Raw genomic sequence first — 21,906 nt, forward strand, 5'->3', positions numbered from 1 at the left:
TAATGACGATTTTAAATTGGGATTTACACATGCTACAATTGAGTACTCGAGAAAGCAAAATTTCGTCTCAATTCTCTATTTTTATTTTCAGACTTGTTATCATTTCAGTTTAGTTTTAAGCTCTAAGACGAACAGATATAAAAAACTCTAAAAATCGTTATAAATTTACAATGATGAAGATTTTAATATTAAAAAGCTTAATCTTTTTTGCGAATTTTCTAGTGAGTACATTGTTTTTTTTTTTTACAATTTTCGATAATCATTAAGATTAATGATAAACGATTTATTAGGTATCACTTTCGGATAATAATGTTTCAGAAAATATTTTGAATGCTTCTGAAAACTATTATACTGCAGCCGTATTAGAATTTAATTCTCCGGGTAATAGATTTTCAAGTGCAGAGCAGATAGTTGATGTAAATTTAAAGGAATACATAAAATGGATTTATATTGCGAAGGAGTATAATGTCGATATTCTTGTCTTTCCGGAGGCAACATTGAACTATCACGGTAAAATTTTAATTAGTCGACATTTTATAATTTTAATTAACTAGTCATTTGCAGGTCTATTGGGAGATGATTTGAAAAAATTTGCAATTCCATTGCCACAGGAAACATCAGATAATGAGTATGAATACAATTGTGATTACTCGTCAAATACAGTAAGACATTTTTTTTTTAAAAAAGAATATATATAAACATAAATACATACTCTCTGTTGCTTTATAATGCTTTCATATTTCTCAATTTGAAAAATAGATTCTTAATGAATTGTCAGACGCTGTAGGAAATGTCAGTATATACGTTTTAGTAAACATAGTTGAAATCGAGGAATGTAATGAAAGTACATCGAATGCAAACAATTTTTCTCTTTACAATACAAATATCGTTTTCGATAGATCGGGTTGTATTGTTTCAAGATATAGAAAGTTCAATTTATTTATTGAGCCAGACATGAGTGTGCCTGAAGATGTGAATTTGCCAACATTTGAAACAGATTTTGGAGTAACATTCGGTCATTTCATTTGCTTTGATATTCTTTTCAAGTTCCCAGCATATGACCTAGTTTTATCAAATATCTCTCATATTATTTACCCTTCTATGTGGTATTCAGAAGTTCCATTTTTAACAAGTGTTCAACTTCAACAAAACTATGCATACCGAAATAATATTGTCCTATTATCATCAGGAGCTAATTTTCCTTCAAACTCAAAAACAGGAAGTGGAATTTTCATTGGAAAATATGGACCTGCAGATTCAATTATATCATATCGAGATGAAACAAAAATCATTGTGGCGAAAATCCCAAAAGATCTTAATGACGATTCGATAATTCCTGATAATCCAACAATTAAGCCATACACGCCAATTGAAATGGACAGATTGAAAACATGGTCATTTACTCCACAAAATATATATCCTTTACAAGATAATTTTCATTTGAAAAATGGAGAAGTTGAATGTAAATTTGTTCTTAACTTTACTGATATATCTTTAAATGATAGCGAAAGTATTGGATATACTTACAAATTTGCAGTTTTTAGTGGAAAACGTAATTTAGCGAATATTGTAAATGCAGGTGAAATGTATTGCTCAATCATACCGTGTTTAAATGATGATTTAAAAACATGTGGATATAAGTTAAAAGACAGCAGAAAGCTTGTTCCATCAACAGTATTTCATTCAATAAGCATCACTATGACAGTGTCTAATATTGGCAAGGATGATTGCCTAATTATGCCAACTTCACTTGATTTTTCGATACTTCCATTAAATATAGACAGCTTTCGATTTACTGAAATTAATCAGCATGCATTTAAAATTGAGGCAAGCAAAAATTTGAGTAATATATTGACATTTGGTATTTATGGGAGAAATTTCTCTTTGGATGAAAAGATTGTGACAAAATCAGAACCAAAAAACTCATTACCTATCATAGAGTCTGAAAATTTTGACGATTTAAAACTTAATAAAAATTTAGAAACTAAAAAATTTCAAAACTATATTGATATTGACGACAATAATATTGGATGGAAACTTACAATCTATGCTGGATTAATGGTTATTCTTTCTATAATCGCAGCTATTCTAGTTTATAGAAGACTTCAGCATCCGTACGAGCATCCTTTAATTATTATGAGGAGAAAAAGTGAAATGAATACTTCTTGAAAAATAATAAACCAAGACGTTAAATCGATCGGAAGTAAAATTGATTTGACGCTTTAAATATTTATGGCTTATTTAAGAGTTAAATAAAAATTTCATAAAATTATATAGCTTAATTAGGTATTTTATTCCAATGAAATTTAAATTGTCAATAAATCAAATTCAATTTTTAATTGAAAACTATTCAAATACTGGCTATGTGCAATCCTCATAATGAGCTGTTGCTTTATCTGAAATTTCCTATATTTGAAAATGTTGAACTTCTGGTGACAAATTTATAGCAATATTTTTCTAGCTAAACTGTTAAATTTTACAACAAAAAGAATAATAAAATGTTTGGGATAAATTGCAAAAATCAAAAAAATCTATATTGATTTTTTAAAAATAAGTTGTATGTCATTTCCCGTTATATGCAAATATATTTTGTTTGACATTCAGAATCGTAGAATTATAGTATTTAATAAGAAGAATTTTTTTTGGTTTATCCCCGTTTATCCAAAATAAATCATTCTAATTTGCGGAAACAAAATCTGTTTTCATTCATTGGATATTCAGAAGAATTTTCATTAGCACCAATAAATTATTTATTTTAAATTTTTAAATTGAAAAGCCCAAAAATGGAAAAATCAAAATCTGATATTATTTTACTTTTAATTTATCAAAAGGAGATGGATTCTCTTTTGTTAAATTAAAGTTATGTTATTGAAATTTTACATATATCAAAATAATATTTTTTGCTACGCTCTAAGAGAGACATCATCTAATTTGATTTTTATGATATTTGGCTATATCATAAAATATTATAATTTATTCTCGATGTGTGAAATTATTTTTAGTTAGTCTAAAATTCTGATTTGAAAATTTTATGAAAGGATTCTTTTGTTAAGTTTAGAACAAATCTTACATATATAAATTCTAACAATTTTTGTCAATTTTGCCAGTTTGTGATTATTCTTCATTGCGTAACGATATTACATAGAAAATGAAAGTATTCGTAGGTTTAAAATTAAAAAAAAATGTGTATCTTAGAACCAATTTTGATTTTTCTTTAATTTAGGCTTTTTTTATTTGTTTCCTGCTTGTTTCTCTGACTTTTGGTGCACCGTTTGATGAGACTATTTCTCAAACTATGGAAGGAAACGATGTTGTCCTCAACAAGGAAGATATGAAGCAAATTCTTTTTTTACTAAAACTTAAACCATTGCTGTTTCTTGGATGAATTTTTAAGACTAAAATACCAATAAAAAAGTGGTTTCATTGATAGACCAAAAACAATGAAATAGATTATTTAGTTCACATTTGACTTTTTGAATTTTTCGTTTGATAGTTTAGTTTTCAATTTAACAAACGTTTAAAAATTATTGTAGTAAACTGATTATATAAAATGTTGATTCAATTATGAGCAAATCAAATTTTTTGATGCCAATAGGTTACAAAAAATAACAAATTTGAGGTTCGGATACATTTCATGCAAATAGAATGGCATTTAAGATATTTTGACCTATTCAGTGGTGATCTACTCAAAAATTTTTTTTCTAAAATGGAAAGTTTTGGCAATTCTGGTTCTAGATTTGTTTTCGGGTCATAAATGCCAATATATAAATAGTGGCGCTCCTCAAATTAGTTTCAGTCTGAATTCACATTTTGTCAAAAACTAATAAAGTGATTAATCGATATAATGAAAATTCTAGTAAGTTTGAAGCAAAATTCTTGTGAAGTTTAAAAAATCAAAAAAAAAGATCAATTATTAACAAAAAAAAGATCAATTTTTAACAATGGAAAAATATTTGAAACATTTTTGCCTAACAAGCTGTTGGGTTCTGAGAGATAATTTCTTGAAGTTATTTTGTAATATTTTTTTTTTTTCAAATCATGTCAATTGAAATTTAAATAATTTTGTAATAATTCAATATTAATTTTTAGAACTTAGTTCAAAGATTTGCATAAATTTTTATAATAATAGAAATTTTATTGTTATGCCACTGATATTTATTAACAAACCCTCATTGGGTTTGGAAAAAACAGATATAAAATAAAATAATAAATATTTTATAATCTTCAAATGACTTGACAATTTCACATGACCAAAATCAAACTTATTTTGTTTTTTTATTGCAAAATGCAAATTCCTGCAAACTAAATAATTTGGAATATAGCCTAAAAAACCCGTAATAATTGTGGTCCTGAGATTTCTTATATAAAAGCTTGTATTTATTGAAGAGTTTCAGTCTTAATTTGTAATTCAAGAAGGTGATCCAAAATGAAAATTTTAGTACGTTCCAAAATTAAACTAATTACTTTTTTATAAGATAAAGTGCAAATTATTAAGGAAATTGGGATGTTTATTTTTATCGCATTTGTCGGTAGCAAGTTGTTATCGTTGATATTAGATTTTGTACTTGGCATAAAATATGATTTAAAATATTGAAGATTTAAAACGATAATGCTTTTTATTAAACTGAACGAAAAAAAAGTAATAATTTTTTGTCTTTTTGTAGAGTTTTGTAATTTGCATCATTCTAATATCCGTAGTGATGTCAGCTCCTGCACCTAGTGATGAAACTGTGGCTGAAACAGTTGGAAATAACGATGTTGCTAATAATGATGGACAAACGCAAAATTTCATTCTTCTTAAGTTGCTCTCTATACCATTGTTTTTGCTTGGATAAAATTTGATTCAAATCAATTTCATAAAAAATGAAATCAACTTATGAAATAAAAATAAGGAACATGAATTATGAATAAAAAATTATTTTTTGACTCTACTTTATTTATTCTTTTAATTTAGTGTCTTCAATGTATGGAAATTTTTTATAAAAAGAGTCAAAGTAAACAGTCTTTAAATCAGACTTTGTGGATGGTAAGAGAGCTCGAGGTAGACCGAAAATCTCCTGGAAGGAAGCTGTTGATAGAGACAGCATTGCATTTGGTATTGGCAATTGGCAGGCGGAAGCCGGCGATAGAACCAGTATATTGGATAGAAACCAACTCCGGATATGTATATTCACACAATGTATATTTAAGCTCGACATATAGACCAAGGTTCTCGCATGTATATAGAACTCGAAATTTTCAAAGTTTGTGTAAAAACAAACATTGATCTGAGATTTTTATTTTTTTTTTTTGGAATGGGTTTAATCAAAACAAATCTCAAATTACCACTTTGTTATTCACAAATGCTACAATATTACTTTTTCATCAAGAGTATACATGTTAAAATAAATTCAACTCGATTGTAGCAAGATTTACAAGCATGCAATTAGAGAACCAATAAAAGCATTTAACAAACCGCCTAAACAAGTTCAAATGTGAATAGACAACTTGTAATTTCTTAAGGAGAGACCATATATAATTTAATTTTTATGATATTTGCTTCTGTCTTAAAATATGATAATTGTTGTTTTATACCTACTTTACATCATTTTTCTCGACGTGTGCAATTAATTTAAGTCAGTCCGTAATTCTTATTTGAAAGTGTCATTAGAGAATTATTTTGTTAATTTTTAGAACAAATCACATATATATAGGGCGACCATCTGCTTTTTTTGCGCACACGCTAATCTTCTTTTCTTCCATGCTGTCGTCTGGTTAAAGCACTTAAATATCCTGATTTTTAAACAACTCGAAAAAATCTGAAAAAGTTGTATAAATCATAAACGAAGTATGAATGAATTCATAGTAAGAAGTCTCAAAAAAGTTCATAAAGACATCTATATTGCCAAACTTAAAAATGTCTAGATTTTTGCGAAAAGTGTCCCGATATTTTTTGAAAATTAAATGGTCACCCTACTTGTGCACAAATTCTAACAATCTTTGTGAACTTCATCAGTTTGTGATTTTTTTTCTTTGCGCAACGTTATCGTTTAGAAAATGAAAATTTTTGTAGGCTATATATATTAAAAAAATTAATTTTAAGCAGATTAAATTTTTTCTTTATTTTAGATTTTTGTGATTTGTTTGATGATTATTGCCCAGACTTTTGGAGCACCTCTTGATGAAACTATTCCCGAATTTATGGAAGCAAACAATGATGTTCTCAACAAGGAAGAATTGAAGCAAATTTTTGGTGTATTAAGACTCAGACCATGGCTGATTTTTGGATAATTGATTTTTCAAAATTAAAAAGGAGCCGTTCACTAATTACGTTCGCTTTTTAGGGGAGAGGTGGGTCTAGGATTTTGTGACAGCCTAAACTAAAAAAAAATTTTTCATGGACATTTTGTAACGAGGGGGGAGGGGGAGGGGAGGGGTCTAGAAATTCGTTTTTTTGCGTAACGTAATATGTGAACGGCCCCAAACTGGATTCAAATATTTTTTGAACAAGAAATAAATTTTACAATTCGCAATCCAATTTTTGAATTATTCTTTACTAAAAAACTTTGAACGCAAAATCTTAGAGTTGATTTTGGTATGAAATATTCTGCAATCATGTTTTAAGGCTTCATCACATTGTTTTTGTCATCTTCATTTCGCAGATTAAAGAATCGTTTTCTAAAAAATTTTTGCTTTTTTCATTCAAACCCGAACTAACGTGTTAATGATGATTTGACATATTAAGATGTGTTCAGCCAATAGTATTTTTCTTTTGAAATGCAAATCAATGCAGAATATTTGTGTATAGTTTATTGTATATTTTATGTGCATCAGAATATCACCTTAAGTTGTTATTTGTTGTTATTACACTTCATTTATACAACAATATATAATTATGAAAAACAAGTTCTGAAAGTTGTACTGGATTTTGACCTACAATTGAATTTGTTAATATATTATTATGTGTGTATATATATATGAATTATATACTTTTTATATTATTAAAAATCACATTTTATGAATCAATAATATAAACATCACATTTGGATAAATATTTTCGTAAAAGAATTAAAAATTAAATACAATGAAAATTTTAGTAAGTTTTTTTTTGTTTTATCTTTCAAAATATGATTCGAATCCAAGATCTGGCAATATCGTCATCATTTCAAATGAAATATCTAGGTGATTTTAAAATTAAAAAAATCAAAAAATCACAATTTTTAAAAATAAGAAGTTTTAATGTTTAAGTTGGCTAAATCTTTTAAATATGAATCAATAAATTTTAGCATTGAATTTTGAAGCTCTTTTTATAGAGTCTTTTAATTTTTATAGTTCTAATATCATAAGCACCAGTACCTTATGATGAAACATTTGCTAAAACCGTTGGAAGAAATGATGCCGCTAACGATCAAATTAAGGAAGACATACAACTAGGGTTTCTGAAAAACGGTCGTTTTCCGTTTTTTATTCTCAATAACAGCCGTTAACGGATACGATTTTCGTTTTTGGTTGACATATAAAATTAAATAGCAAAATAAACTTAATTTTGCACTATTAGAGGCTAATAGACAATATTCCTATACTCAACAATACAATAGATTTTTAATAATTTAGACGTACATATTTAGTAAGTTAAGACTTAGTATGATTAAAGGCATCTATATTTTCTTCAATAAATCGTAAAAGAAATTTAGTTTTAGGAATTTTGAGAAAACGGTGAAGTGAGGAGGTTATTAACGGCCGTTTTCCGTTTTCAATTTGGGGTGCCGTTAACGTCCTTTTTCCGTAACGGCTTCAGAAACCCTACATACATCATTTAATTTTATTAAAGTTAACTCTAATGGGAGAATTGCTACTGATTGATTAGAAATGAAAGTTTAAAGTTAAAATATTTTTTGTTTAAAGTACCTAGATGGCAATTTATAAAATATTTAAAAATTAATAATTAATTTTCTTCAAAAAAAAAAAAAAAAAATTAAATCTGTATCTTACTCAAATCATTAACATTGACAGTTTTTGAAGAATTTATTTTATTTAGTTAAACGCATAGCACATGGTAAAGTAGACCATAATTTAAACGGTTAGTTTTTGATGTTTTCTAAATAGACTGGATGTGATGAGTAATTTTATGTTTATCATTTTATCATATTTTATAATACAAAAAACAAACAATTTATTTTATTGCTATATGTAGGATGAACAAATTGAATAAATAAAGAGAGCTACGTTAAGTAGCTGCGTTATTTGCCAAAATCTGAGAGAGTTTTTTTTCGTTAAAATTAATGAATATTCATACTAAATGATCTGAATGAATTAAAATCGGCATTTAAATTTTTATTCCTTTTTTATTCTTTAAGAGTAAAGACGTCTAACAACATCTTATGTTGTGAACTGATTTTTACATTTACTTGAGATAACAAAAGAATCATAAGTTTACTTAAATATAAATAATACTTATCTAATATTTATAAGGTACACAATTAAATTAATTGACGGTTGCTATCTGTCTTAATTCTACAACTTGATAATAAGTTTTTAAATCTTAGTTGAGTCGTTGTTGAGAAATCTTTGTAAAATGTATAACTTCAAAATTTTTCCACAGGCTATAATTGCTATAATTGGTAAAGGTTTTGAATTTTCTAGGAATTTCCAAAAAAAAAAATTATCGAGAAAATTTAATTAATTTACAGCAAGTTTTGGAAGTTTTATTTTTGGAATCGCATTAGGTAAGAATTATTGAATATTTTGATTTTGATTCCAACTGAATTTGCTAGTTTTTTGATTGGAAAATATTAACATGCACAATTAACCTTTATGTGCTAGAAACTTTTTTAACGAAAGAAGATACGAAAACGCAATAAGTTGAAAGAACTTATTTTAAATAAAAAAAATATTTTTTTTTTTCGTAAAAAACTGGTCCAATAAAGTATAATGGTTAAGTTGTGACGAAATATTTGGATTTATGTAAAAAGTGTAGCAAAATTCAAAAGCTAGAAATTACTTTTAAAAATCATGACAAATTACAAAATAAAATGATTCACTTTTTTTTTATTATTATTAGGATGGAGTGCCCCTGCAGGTCCAAAATTATTGGATGAAGATAATAGTTTTACTATACCGAAGAGTGATATTGCATTTGCCGCATCTATGATTTCTTTGGGAGGGTTTCTTGCCAGTTTTACTTCTGGATTAATTCGAAATCGTTTTGGCACAATAAAGTCAATTGTAATATTTTCTATTCCAAGCACAATCGGATGGCTTTTATTAGTATTTTCCCAAAACTCTTGGATGGTGAGTAAAGTTTTGAATTTCTTTATTAACAAACATAATTTGCTTTCTCCATATTAACCGATTTGTTATATTCTGATTTATTCAACTCAAGGTAATTATGGGAAGATTCTTCATTGGATTTGCAACTGGTGGATATAGCTTCAATTGTCTTACATACATTGGTGAAATTTCATCTAAGCAGATTCGCGGCATATTGTTGACTTTTTATGAAATTAATGTTAAAGTTGGAGTTTTATTTGTTTACATCCTTGGAACTGTTACAAGTCTCCTGGTAATGAACATAATAATTACAGCTATTGTAATTCTTTACGCATTTGCTTTTGTGGCCCTTCCTGAAACTCCTATGTATCTTATGATAAAAGGAAAAACAGAAGAAGCAAAAAAATCACTTAAAATTTTGCGAGGTAATAATTACAATTGCGATGCTGAAATGACAGAAATTCAAGAAGAAATAAATGAAATTGAGGCTACAAAATTATCATTTGCCCAAGAAATAAAAAAGAAAGCAACACGCAAAGCATTCATTATGGTTGTCATAATGTTTTTTTTCTTCCAAATGTCAGGTGAATTTGATTGACATAAAATTACATTACTTTTAATTAATCTAATGATATTTATGTTCTAGGTATAAATGCCGTATTGTTCTATATGACTACAATTCTTATCGAGTCTGGCATTACTTTTGATCCTTTTATTGCTACTGCAATTCTTGGGTTAATTCAACTTATAGCCATCATATCATCGACGTTCTTTGTTGATCATTATGGAAGGAAAATTCTCATGATATTGTCAAATATTACAATGATTTTTGGTTTGGTTGGTATGGGAGTATATTTTCATATTAAGAATACTTCAAGTGTAAGTGGATTTGAGTTTCTTACACTTGTATTTCTCTGTATATTTTTGATTGGTTTTTCTTTTGGTGTTGGAAGTGTGACATTTGTTTTAGTTGGAGAACTTTTTTCATTAAACGCGAAAAAAGTTGTTTCATCATTAGCTCAAGGATTCAGCTTTTTAATGTCATTCGTTGTTGCTACATTTTTTCCATCCGTTGCAGATGCCATTGGCATTCAATATACGTTCTACATTTTTGCTACCTTTTGTTTCATGGCAACTATATATTTAATTATATTCTTACCTGAGACAAAAGGAAAATCACTTTATGAAATTCAACAACTTTTGACAAATGAAAAGTAATTTACTGTGTAACATATTTTGTTAAATATTTAAAAATTGCATTTACGGAACAATCCGGAACAATTTGTAAACTTTAAAAAAACCTATTAGCTTTTAGAGTGAAGATATTTTTCATTAAAATATACTAAAGCACATGTACAAAAATAACATATTTCATGTACTTGAATATTATAGATTAATAAAATTGTTTGATCTTTAAAAATTCTCCTCTGAATAACTAAAATGTTTTACATCTTGATCTTGGGGATTCTTTTGACAAAATGTTATCATATTAATGCTTGAGCATTTGAAATCAGATCTACTATCTTATCGAAATTACAATCTTATCAGAAACATACTTTTAGTCAGTATAAAATTTTCAAGAGTCATTTCATAAATGAAACATGTGGACTGAAGTTCGAACAACAATTTTTGGTAAACATTCATTTTTAAAGTACCTAATTTATACTCAAATCGATTAAAATTTCAGCAAATATTGGATTTTTGCTCTTTGGAGTTTCATTAGCGTGGTCATCAGTTGTTGGACCACAAATAGTTCAAAATAATGATTTCAAATTTTGGATACAGAAAAAGGAATTCGGAATTGTAGTTGGCATTATGTCGTTTGGTGCAGCATTTAGTGCTGTTATATCAGGAATTATAAGGCATAATATTGGAACGCGAAAAACGATTTTAATATTCAGCATTCCTTCAACTTTGGGATATATATTTTTAACGATTTCATGGAATTTATATACGGTATTTTTAATTACACTAAAAGCTTTTAATCTATTAGCTTTTGTATTTTTAGTTGATTTTAGGTAGATTTCTGATAGGAATTTCAATCGGATGTTATAGCTTTCTCGTTCCCATTTATGTTGGTGAAATATCATCAAATAAAAATAGAGGATTGATGTTAGGACTGCTTCACATTCTACTCAATTTTGGAATTTTGTTTATCTATACTCTTGGATATTTTACGAGTGTGAAAACGTTGAATATTGTTTGCGCATCAATTCCATTATTTTACGCAACTACATTTTATGCATTACCCGAGTCACCAATTTATCTCCAAAGTAAATGTAAACATGACTTAACCGAAAATGCATCGATTCTTTTGCGAGGAGATTCATATGAAAATAAATCGACGAAACAGATATTAAAAGTAGAAAAACAAAGTTTTAGAGATCTTGTAAAAATCAAGTCTATAAGGAAAGCTTTGATTATTATCATATTTCAATTCTTTTGTTTTCAACTTGCCGGTGGAAATGCCGTAGTATTTTATTCCCTTCAGATTTTCATAGATGCACAGATACAAATAGAGCCAATTTTTGCTGCACTTATAACTTCATCGCTTCAATTTATCGGCTCATTCTTTGCAGCCTTTTATATCAGAAAATATGGACGAAAGACAATGTTATGTATCTTCAATACGTTTCTAGTTTTATCCTTAATTGCATTGGGGTTTTACTTTCTAATGAAGGAAAGAAGCTCATCATTCATTCAAGATTTTAGATGGCTACCCTTAATATCTTTGTGCATTTATCTTATTGCATTTGGTCTTGGAATGGCACCCGTAAGTATATTATTCTACTTGATTACAAGCAGCAATGCAATTATATAATGTAAATATTATTTATTCTTCAATCTCTTAAGATTACTTACATATGGTTCGGTGAATTATTTACGTTGGATGCAAAGAAAACTATCGCGCCATTGGGACAAGTCGTAAATCATATGCTTACTTTTATTGTTGGATTATTGTTTCCTATTCTTACTGAAGCAATAGGGTTATCTTTTCTATTTTTCATTTTTGCAACCATTACCACGATAGATATTATATTTGTAATCGTTTTTGTTCCTGAAACATTTGGGAAATCTGTGGACGAAATCCAAAAACTTTTAGCTCAATGACATTAGTATAGGTATTAATATTTCTAAGCTTTAATTTGTGAATGATGACTCTGTGAAGTAATCGACAAGGTTTTTGTACTTATTGGTTTAGGTTGCTAAAAATTTAAATTTGTTTCTACACAATGTATGAGGTCAAGAAAAAATTATAGCTCCGGAAAGCGTTGAATTAAAGGACAAGACAACAAATTAAAATTTAGCACAAAAAATCCGAACGCATGTTAATCGAATGGGCTTGAAATTAACACATATATGTTAAAAGCAGATCGAAACGAAAGATCAAATTCATTCGAAATTTAGATTTGAAAATTTTATTCTTAATCCTACAAAGTCCTACATACGTAGATATAGATTGTTAAAGATTGTAAATCGAAAATATTGTAATAAAAATCATACGATAAAAGATGTTTATTATGAAAAATTGAATAACAATTGTTCTTTAATATACTCATTAATGTTGGTGAGTAAACTATTCACTTATACTCAAGATGAGTGAAAAACATAAAAAAGCTTGGTATTTTTCATAAAAACTTCTTAACAAAGAATCAAACGTGTTTGTAAAATGCTGTACTGCAGAATGAACAAGAAAGAATACATTTACATATTGCATTTTCTTTTATTCTTCCCTTTGTGCATTCAAATCAATGCAGAAAACAGCATATATGCTTTTTCTTTATCTTCTTTCATTCATTGTTTTCAATTTGTTTAAAAGCAAGTGTTTTCTTTTTCTCAAGTATAATTTACATGAAAACAAAACTCTTGATGTACACGATGTTGTGTGAAACACTTATTAAAAAAAGAAAAAAAAATATGAAAGTGCTATCATGTGAAAAGCGCAATTACTTTTCATTAAATAAGAGCCAAGGCTTTGACACTCCTAAAATTTCTTCATCTGCTTTCACCCGGCCAATATAAACCTTTCATCCGACCCATATTAATCTATCACGTTTTCATTTGGATGAAATTTTTAAATGAAGAAGGAGAAATCTTTCATCCAAATTAAACATGAGTCAGCCTTGATTATATATGAAATCTTCTTTTCACAGTCTCTTACTCTTAAAAAACAATTTTACTATAATTTATAACTTATTTAGGCAAATTCAGGGAATCATTATCCAGCTTAATCAGCACGTGAAAATTCTAAGATGAGCAGGTGAAGTTTAGTGAACCAGCGTTGAGACTCACCATGCATTATTTCCAAATGAGGGTATGAAAGTAGAATCTTATCACTTTATGCTATTATGTAATGAAATTTATTGCTAGCAGGATTTATTATATACTGTGTATGTTAAAAGTAATCAACTGGAAAGTGCCTTTTATTATTTAATATGCTCTTTTAATATTTAAAAAAAAAAGGTTTATGGTGTCAAAAGAAAAGGCATAAAATGACTGAGAACAGGGTGTGAAATCATGAAAAATCATATTATCACAGCTCATTATGATAAATGTGGATGTGGACAGTCTCTTCTGTTTACTGTTGTGATTAATTCTGACCGGACAACATTGTAGCAAACAACAGTTTGCGGTTCAGATGTGTTAACTGTTTTGTATTTTGATAATTGAAAAAGTTATGACTCATTATAATTAATGAAGCATAAAATTGTGGAGAGCATTGCTATGTTGTCCATTTTGTACATACATTTCAATTCAGATTGTTAAAATATTGAATAGTAAGAATGATACACACAGATATTTATCTTAGATTTCTCGAGCTTTATGATGAAGTAAAATATGTATAATTTCTTTTTTATTTTTACAATCATTACTTTTTTCAAAATTAGAAAATAAAATTTATTAAGAATAAATTATAGTTTTTACCAATCGATTGTTTGATATGAAAAATTATGAGACTGAATTTTCATCGTTGATGGTCAACGAAATCATTATAGTCTCATTTGAGTTCATTTATTTATATTCCACTTGTATTGTATTTAATGATTATTTTTTGAATGTTTATTTTCAAATATATTTCTTTACAAATGAATATAAAGATGATGAAATCATTAACTTGTAAAGGTCAACAGACATGATCTTCCTAAGCAACTTTCACGGTACAACAAAAATTTCTCGACGATATCGAACATGAGCAAAAATATCATTTAGATTTAACAATAGCATATTCTCTTTTTATTAGGCTTTAGCTGCTTTCTAAATTGATTTGCAAGTAGATGAAGAATCAAAGGTTGATTTATCTATACAAAATCGAACAGGTGATGCAATATTAATGATGCTGCAAAGCTGTGAAGAGGCATAAGTATAATAAGAAAAATGAGCAGATTGCTCGCTTTTTCATCTTGAAAGGAAATCAATTATTGACGTTTATTTCCACTTCTTAGCTTCATAAATTAATCAATTAAGTGAATGGAGCAATCACATAGATTACTTGATTGTCATGACTTTATCTTGACATTTAGTTCCTTAATATAGTATTTTATTCAAAAAGTAGATATGGAGGCTTTCCATCCCTCATTTTATTCAGCAAATCAATAAATAAATAGAAAAAGTAAATATACTGAAAAAAAGATTCTCTCGGAGGATATTTCAATGGCTCGTGTAACTGATTGATTGACGGAAAAGAGAATTGAAGATCATTATTATTTAAGAGATAAATAGAAATTCAGAATAATTCATTTGCTAATGGATTTCATGAAATATGCTTTTATCTTAGCTTTTCCCATCTTTTGATTATTTATTTTGAATCACTGCTAAAACTTTTAGCGACAATCAAAATTCTTCAAATTCAAAGTTGGGATTTGTTGAAATCCAAAGCAACAAAAACAGTGTATATACCATTTTTTTTTTTTTTTTTTATTGAAATGTATCCATTATAAATAGTAAAAGAAAGACCGAGTATTTTATAGTTGATGGTTGATTTTATGGTTGTTCATAAGATACCGAATTTCACAAAGTGTCACTTTATATCATTTGTTAACAAAAATATTTTATGATACACCTATAAAGGAAATTCTAGCTTTAGTCCAAAATACTAAACATAATTTCTAAAAAAACCAAAAGCGATATTAAATGGTTTGGTTAAGCTTTTTTTAAAGCAAAAATTACCATTGATTAAAAAAATATCGCTTTATATCTGAGCAAAGTCTACAACACACCAGTGTACCGTGACACACAATTTAAGCAACACTCCTTTTTATCATTTGAAAAATAAGATAATTTTTTGAATATCATTCCATTGAAATAAAAAGTTTAAGAATAAGAAGAGGAATATAAAGAAAATTAATAAGATGAATGAGAAACTTCAAAAAGCTTCTTGAAAAAGTCTCGAAATAAATTTGAAAGGGATTTTATTCTTCTTTTTGTCGAATTCATTTTTCGTATGGAAAATCAAGATAATTAATTTTCTGTTTCCTTTATTTAGTAAAATGGAATGAAAAGAAAAATAGACAAGATAAATAATTGAAACAGAATTTCTCTGTCTATATTTGTTGACGTTACTTTTGTATAACATTCAATGATAGGCTTTATAATTACTGATTGTTATCAGTGTAAATATACATAATACTATGAGAAAAAGGAGATTTTTAAGCTTTTCAATGACCGTCCTAGAATCCTAGAATATTTTATATTATATTGAAATCATAATAGACAATCAGTACCTTTTTCATTTTGTATCTATAAATATTTCATTTACATCTTTCTTCATGAAATAATTACTTGTTTATTTCTTTTCAATTCTCTCTTGTTTCTCAAGTTAGTCGTCCATTTTTAAATTTTTTTCTTCTGTAGCAAATATTTTTACCATTTTATTCGTCCTTTTCATTCAGTTCCATTATATTTTAATTAACGACATTTTGTCAATAGACAAAGAATCAAAAGAAAGAAATATGTTTTTTGTATCGTTGAGAAATTGAAGAGTTGGGATTTTAATGACAAATAAAAACTTTAACAAATCTGAAATTGCAAAAGAAATAAAAATAAAAGGCATAAAAGAAATTAAACTTTTTCTTTTCTTCTTAGTATTTAGAACTATCTCTGAACTGGATTTCATTATATTATAAAAGATAATTAAAATTGAAATGTATTGATTTTTGTGAGTTGCTTAAGAATAAATAAACAAGACATTGAAGATAATCAAGAGAAATGAAAAACAATAGAACAACTTCTTTTATTTGATTATATTCTAGAAATATTGTTTGCTAGAGTATTCTATTCATTCAACTATTCAATTACTTTAATGTGTTTTAAATGAAGGTTAAGTTTCATCAACTCTTGTGTAATATTTAATTTAAAAACAAATTTTAGATAGAAGTTTAGGCAGTTAGAAGGACTTGAGAAAACACTTTTCAAAGTTTTCCAATTTAATTGATGAGTATTTGCTGAATAGATTTGTAAAAAAAATAATAGAAACTCGAGGAAAGTTTGTTATAGATCTCGTAGATTCTCCATTTGTTGACTTTCCTTTTTTGCATCCGACACAAGTACATTGTAAGTAAATAAGAAAAATAAAAGTCTTTGAAGATATTGCTTGTGACAGTTGGTAAAAAAATAAATGAGCATTTAAGATGAAAGCTGGATCAAGTAACTAGCAAGAAACTAATTAAGAAAATAATGAGGATGAAATGTAACAACATAAGAAATTTCTCATTCATGTAAAAGTTTTATTTGTAATTCCAATAATATTTCTTTTTAATGCTTTATCGTCTTAATAAGCAGCTTACTAAAAATACCATTTTATTACAAAACGATCAGAAGCACACGCAAGACGTTAAACTTTTAAAAACGATGAAAATAGCAACATGTAACAAGTGTCTGAAAAATTAATTTACCTTTCCCATTTAATTTCTTTCTCTTTTCATTTCGTTGCTTCATTTTCCATCTACATGCCATTTAAAATCCCATGCTCATTCTAGGGCGGATGCTAAATGAAGAAAAGGAAAGGAGAAAACATACATATTGAATTGGCGTCAATAAGTATTATTTTCTTGATGTATAATTGGGTATTATTTTCTGTTTTTTCTCGTTTAAAATAAATGACGAACATAAAACTTCTGTATTTTTCATCATTTCTTTCGTTTCATCAATACGAAAGTTATATCTCAGATAATTTCAATTAACTTTAAATTGATTTTAACGCCAATTAACGATTTTATGACTTACGTTTTGTTATACACAAAATTACAATGTATACATTAATCTTGATACTGAATCTTCAATTTATATTGAAAATTATGTTCATAGAGAAAAAATATTCTTCTGTTACCAGCAATATTACAAAATGTGCAAAGAGAATGCATTTCAATTAATAAATGCATCTGAAGATCAATTTCATTAAAATCATGCAGAGATTTTTAATCAATTATTCCTCAAAGGACTATAGATGCAAACTGATGCATGTACAACAATGAAAGTTTCTACAAATTCCTTTGATCATACAAATTGAAGACAAAGCATAAAACAAATGGAAATGGAAATAAATTTCATAACCTTTTGATTCTTTTGTCATTTTCAATATCAAAGGTACAAGAGGAATTTTTAATTAAATTTTTCATTAGTAAGTATTGAAAGTAAAAGAGAATATTATCGTTGAAATGCCTTTGATTTGATGAGAAATGTATTACTTTCAGAAAACATAGAAATTCAATTACCCAAGTAAAGTTCATTTTTTATCATTTTTTTCACTTCTTTGTTAAAAATTTAAATTTTTCTGTATCTTTTATATTCATTGTCAAGGCGTGAAAACTTTTACAAAAGTTCACATAAATTTGAGTCTGTTCACCTATTCCGTATCACGAAATCGTCTTTTGACCTTCCTTTCTCCTCCGTAACATAATTTTTATGAAAATTTTTGATTGTTTGAAGAATAATAAAAGTCCAATCTCTCTGCCCTTTTGACCTTCAATATATTTTTGAACTTTAGCACAAACATTTTAAAAATTCAAACATTAATTGATTTCCATTTTGAAACATTTTCATGTTTTTTATTTCTTACCTTTCAATTATTTTATTAGATTTCTTATTTTTTATTTCAGTAATACTGAGATATATTTTTGGACAACAAATTTAATTACTGATTTTATTACTTGAAGGAATCGGATAAAAAACGACTATATACCCATAGCAGTGTACGAAATTTTGTTGTAATGATATTTTCGATACCATAATAAATTGAGATTGAAAAGTGAGCGAGAGAGAAGATGGAACCCTTAGCATTTCCTTCTTTTCCAAACACTTTTATTAAATAGTGATTCATAAAATTTTCTTTTATTATAGCATTTAATTTTAATATTTACTTGAACAATTTTGTGAGGAATATGTTGGGTTAGTAATTGAATCATTCATGACACAAAATGATTTTGTCTTGGAAAATTTAATAATTTTTTTTTTCATTTGGTTTTAGATCCATTATGATTCGGTCCACAAAATACAAAGTCAAATTTAAAAAAAAAAAAATGGTGACGTTAACGTACTTATATAAAAAATAACAAAACACTGAAATTAATAATGGAAATTTGATTTACTGGTTTGAAATTTCATTAAATGTTCGTTCATATTGTGCGAACCATTGTTATTACCCTCTCCATCATCAATACTAAACGATTTCCTTTAGTTCTATGCCACCATTCTCATTGCAATTCAAAATTAAATTAAATTCAACACTGTTCAACACAAAACATAAAATAAATGACATTTTCCATCAACACATACCGACAGAATAAATTTGGAATAAATAGTAAATGCCAATGATAGAGATCATACCGAAATTCAATTTCATATGAAATAATTGTATTTGAAATCCTATATTCCATTATTTGTCAATTTCCTTTTTTATACCTATTTTATAGGTGGAGAAAGCCGTAGTTAGATATGGATGATCTATTTTGTCATTCTTTTTTTAAAAACATCGTCATTTCTATTTACATATTATGCTAATATGATTTTTTTCTTTAAAACCTAGTTATATCCAAGGTATTTTATATTTTGCTGTATTTTAAATTTTCTAAAGGATTAAGTGCACTCATGAGTATCCTCTTTGTTTGTAAGGGAATGTTGATGATCTTGAATAAATAGTATTTGGTTTTTTATGTTTTTGCCAAAACGTTCTGACTAATATTAAGAAAAGCTCCTCTCAAAATGTAATGCAACTTTTATATCAATAAATCAAATCTATTAATTCTTGAATGTATAGAAGTCAAATTATATTATTTTTTTTCGATTTCATGAACTTCTGAAAATTTTCTAACAGAAATCATCTAGAATGAGATAATCTAAGAAGAGTAATGAAACATTTTTAAGCAAAATATTTATTTTTTTAACAATAAAAATTTCTGAAAAGCTTTCATACTTAAATAATGCAGATTATGAACATTTTTAAAGATTATAAAGTTTAACAGGATCGAATCAAATTGTGAATAATTCATAAATGATATTTAAAAACTTAAATTGAGTGAAAAATAATTTATATTTACAGTATAAGGTTTTCTTACTTGTCAAAACACAGTGAATGCGACATCATTGAATTTAACTAAGGAATAAATCTAATATTTCAGTCAATATTGTTTATGCATTGATAATTTAAAAAAAAAAAGTTTTTGAATCGCAAAAACAAATTTAACCTTAAGCTATAAATCACATACACATCGTGATCAGCTAGTTTTGTTCTCAAACATGGCTACAATTCTGCTGAACGAATCCGATTTGTCACTTTATGAAATTTTAATACTGCGAAAAATGGCGCATTAGCCAAATGAATTGATTGTATATTGTACGGAAATGGTTTTTCAATTTTCCTTTAGTATATATAAACAGACAGACGACTGCAATTGCTTTGGAGCTTTTTCTTCGTTCTCTTGCATTTATTTTTTTTTTTTACTGAATTGAGCTTTATCGCTCATAAAATACCCGTTATTAATGATTTATTTGTATGCAATTCATAAATTTCTCTCATTTTTTATGCTAGAGCATTTTCATTTATTTCTCTTTCTTGTTTTTCACAAAAAAAAAAAAAGAAATACAAACAGGCAGATAATAGGAATGGCATTAATTGCACATAAATATGAAATATTTATTTTATGGCATTTTGCTAACCAGTTTTGCGGTATGGACTTTTGCTGTATATAGAAAACGGTAGTCTGACTGCTATGAAGCATTGGTCAATTTTTATTATTCTGTAAACAATTTTCTCTCGTTCATTTTTACTTATTTTAGTTCACTACTGAATCTATATTCCTTCTGTTCTATTAAGAATTTTATTGGAAAATAAAAATTATGAGCAAAAAATTGTCAGTTGCAAATTTTCTACAAAAAAATTACGGAAACATAAAATTTTGTAGGCGAATAAGAAATAAATTTTAGGGAAATATCAATAACGATGGAGATTGTTGGGTTTTCCTTTATTGCAATTGAACTGAATAGTTTTGCAATAGAAGTAATTTTCATTATGATGAACAAATTTTATTTATTTATTTTTTTTTATCAAAACCACTAATGGATTTTTGATTTGTTGTTGTTGTTTTTCATTATTTCTACTCATTAATATAATTAATTTTTTATATTAATAAAAATAAAATGTTTAATTGAGTAATTCACTTAATTTTAACCCAAATAATTAAAATTATTGAAGAACGGATGCAGCGAAAAAAATATTGTAATAAATTTATTTTTCGATCATTTCGTTTAATGCAGTTTGTCGAGGTACGTATAAAAATATAAATAAATTTATTTATTAAATATTAACTTGCGATAGGAATCAATAAATGAATCAACGATATGAATCTGTATATTTATATACATAATGAAAAAGTGCATACGGAGGGGAGCAGTCGGAAAAAGTATTCATCCTCTTCCACAGAATAGAATATATTTACATCCGAATACAGTTCATTCATTCGCTTCATATTAAAATCACGTAAATGCCATAAATTTGTCTGTTCTTCTTCCCATAGTAAATATTGAATTCAGCCATAAAGCGATGCAGAGATGAGAGAAAAATGGGAAAATAAAAGATCATAAAAATATATAATTCGAAATTATTAATATTTTACGTTATGTTTTTAAATTACAATAAAATTTAATGATCCAGTTAGCTTTTAGCACAGTGTTTTGTGCAATCTATTCTCTTCTTTCATAAATTTCAAAATAAAAAAGCTTAAAAGGTCGTGTATAATTTAAAGTCTCTTTTGATTTGTAATTTATTACGATACGATTTTTATGATGTATGTATGTAAAAATGATAAATTAAAAATGTGATTCCATAATTCGTGCTTATCATAAAGTTTTATAATATGAAATTGATTTATTTTAATGACGAAAATTATATTTGACAAGGCGTTCAAATTGAAACATGAACATGAAAACTGAAGCTTTAGGTAACTGAAAGGAAGATATGATTTTCCAAAACTCACTGAGTTGAAAATAATATCTCTGAAATTTGTTTCATACAGAAGTATTTTGCTGTTAATTTTGATAACAATAATTTTATTTGTTTAATCCATGAATGCACAATATTTTTTTTGTTATACACTTACTTACTTCACTGGCTCTTTAAATCAATTTTGGTTCATGATCACTTTTATAACTAGCTGTTTTTGCCAG

General features: G+C 26.9%; 2 protein-coding genes and 1 long non-coding RNA gene across 3 annotated transcripts; all 3 read left to right on the forward strand.

Moving 5' to 3' along the window:
* Positions 1-124: 124 nt before the first annotated feature.
* LOC139096690 (vanin-like protein 2) lies at positions 125-2,282 on the forward strand. The gene is made up of 4 exons (XM_070648423.1): positions 125-221; positions 291-510; positions 565-662; positions 760-2,282. Exons 1-4 carry the CDS (start codon positions 171-173, stop codon positions 2,167-2,169), a joined length of 1,779 nt encoding a protein of 592 aa, XP_070504524.1. The 5' UTR covers positions 125-170; the 3' UTR covers positions 2,170-2,282.
* Positions 2,283-3,077: 795 nt separating this feature from the next.
* On the forward strand, positions 3,078-4,931 carry LOC139096723 (uncharacterized). The gene is made up of 3 exons (XR_011544996.1): positions 3,078-3,160; positions 3,224-3,856; positions 4,665-4,931. It is a non-coding gene; the product is annotated as an uncharacterized lncRNA (long non-coding RNA).
* A 3,529-nt stretch (positions 4,932-8,460) lies between these two features.
* Positions 8,461-12,789, forward strand: LOC139096700 (facilitated trehalose transporter Tret1-like). The gene is made up of 8 exons (XM_070648437.1): positions 8,461-8,600; positions 8,670-8,705; positions 9,041-9,270; positions 9,362-9,833; positions 9,896-10,463; positions 10,917-11,205; positions 11,258-12,022; positions 12,103-12,789. Exons 1-8 carry the CDS (start codon positions 8,555-8,557, stop codon positions 12,358-12,360), a joined length of 2,664 nt encoding a protein of 887 aa, XP_070504538.1. The 5' UTR covers positions 8,461-8,554; the 3' UTR covers positions 12,361-12,789.
* The last annotated feature ends 9,117 nt before the right edge of the window (positions 12,790-21,906 follow it).

The sequence above is a fragment of the Chironomus tepperi genome, unplaced genomic scaffold (assembly GCF_022539635.2).
Source record: "Chironomus tepperi strain 1889 unplaced genomic scaffold, CSIRO-AGI_Ctep_v1 contig_398, whole genome shotgun sequence".
Lineage (NCBI taxonomy): Eukaryota > Metazoa > Arthropoda > Insecta > Diptera > Chironomidae > Chironomus > Chironomus tepperi.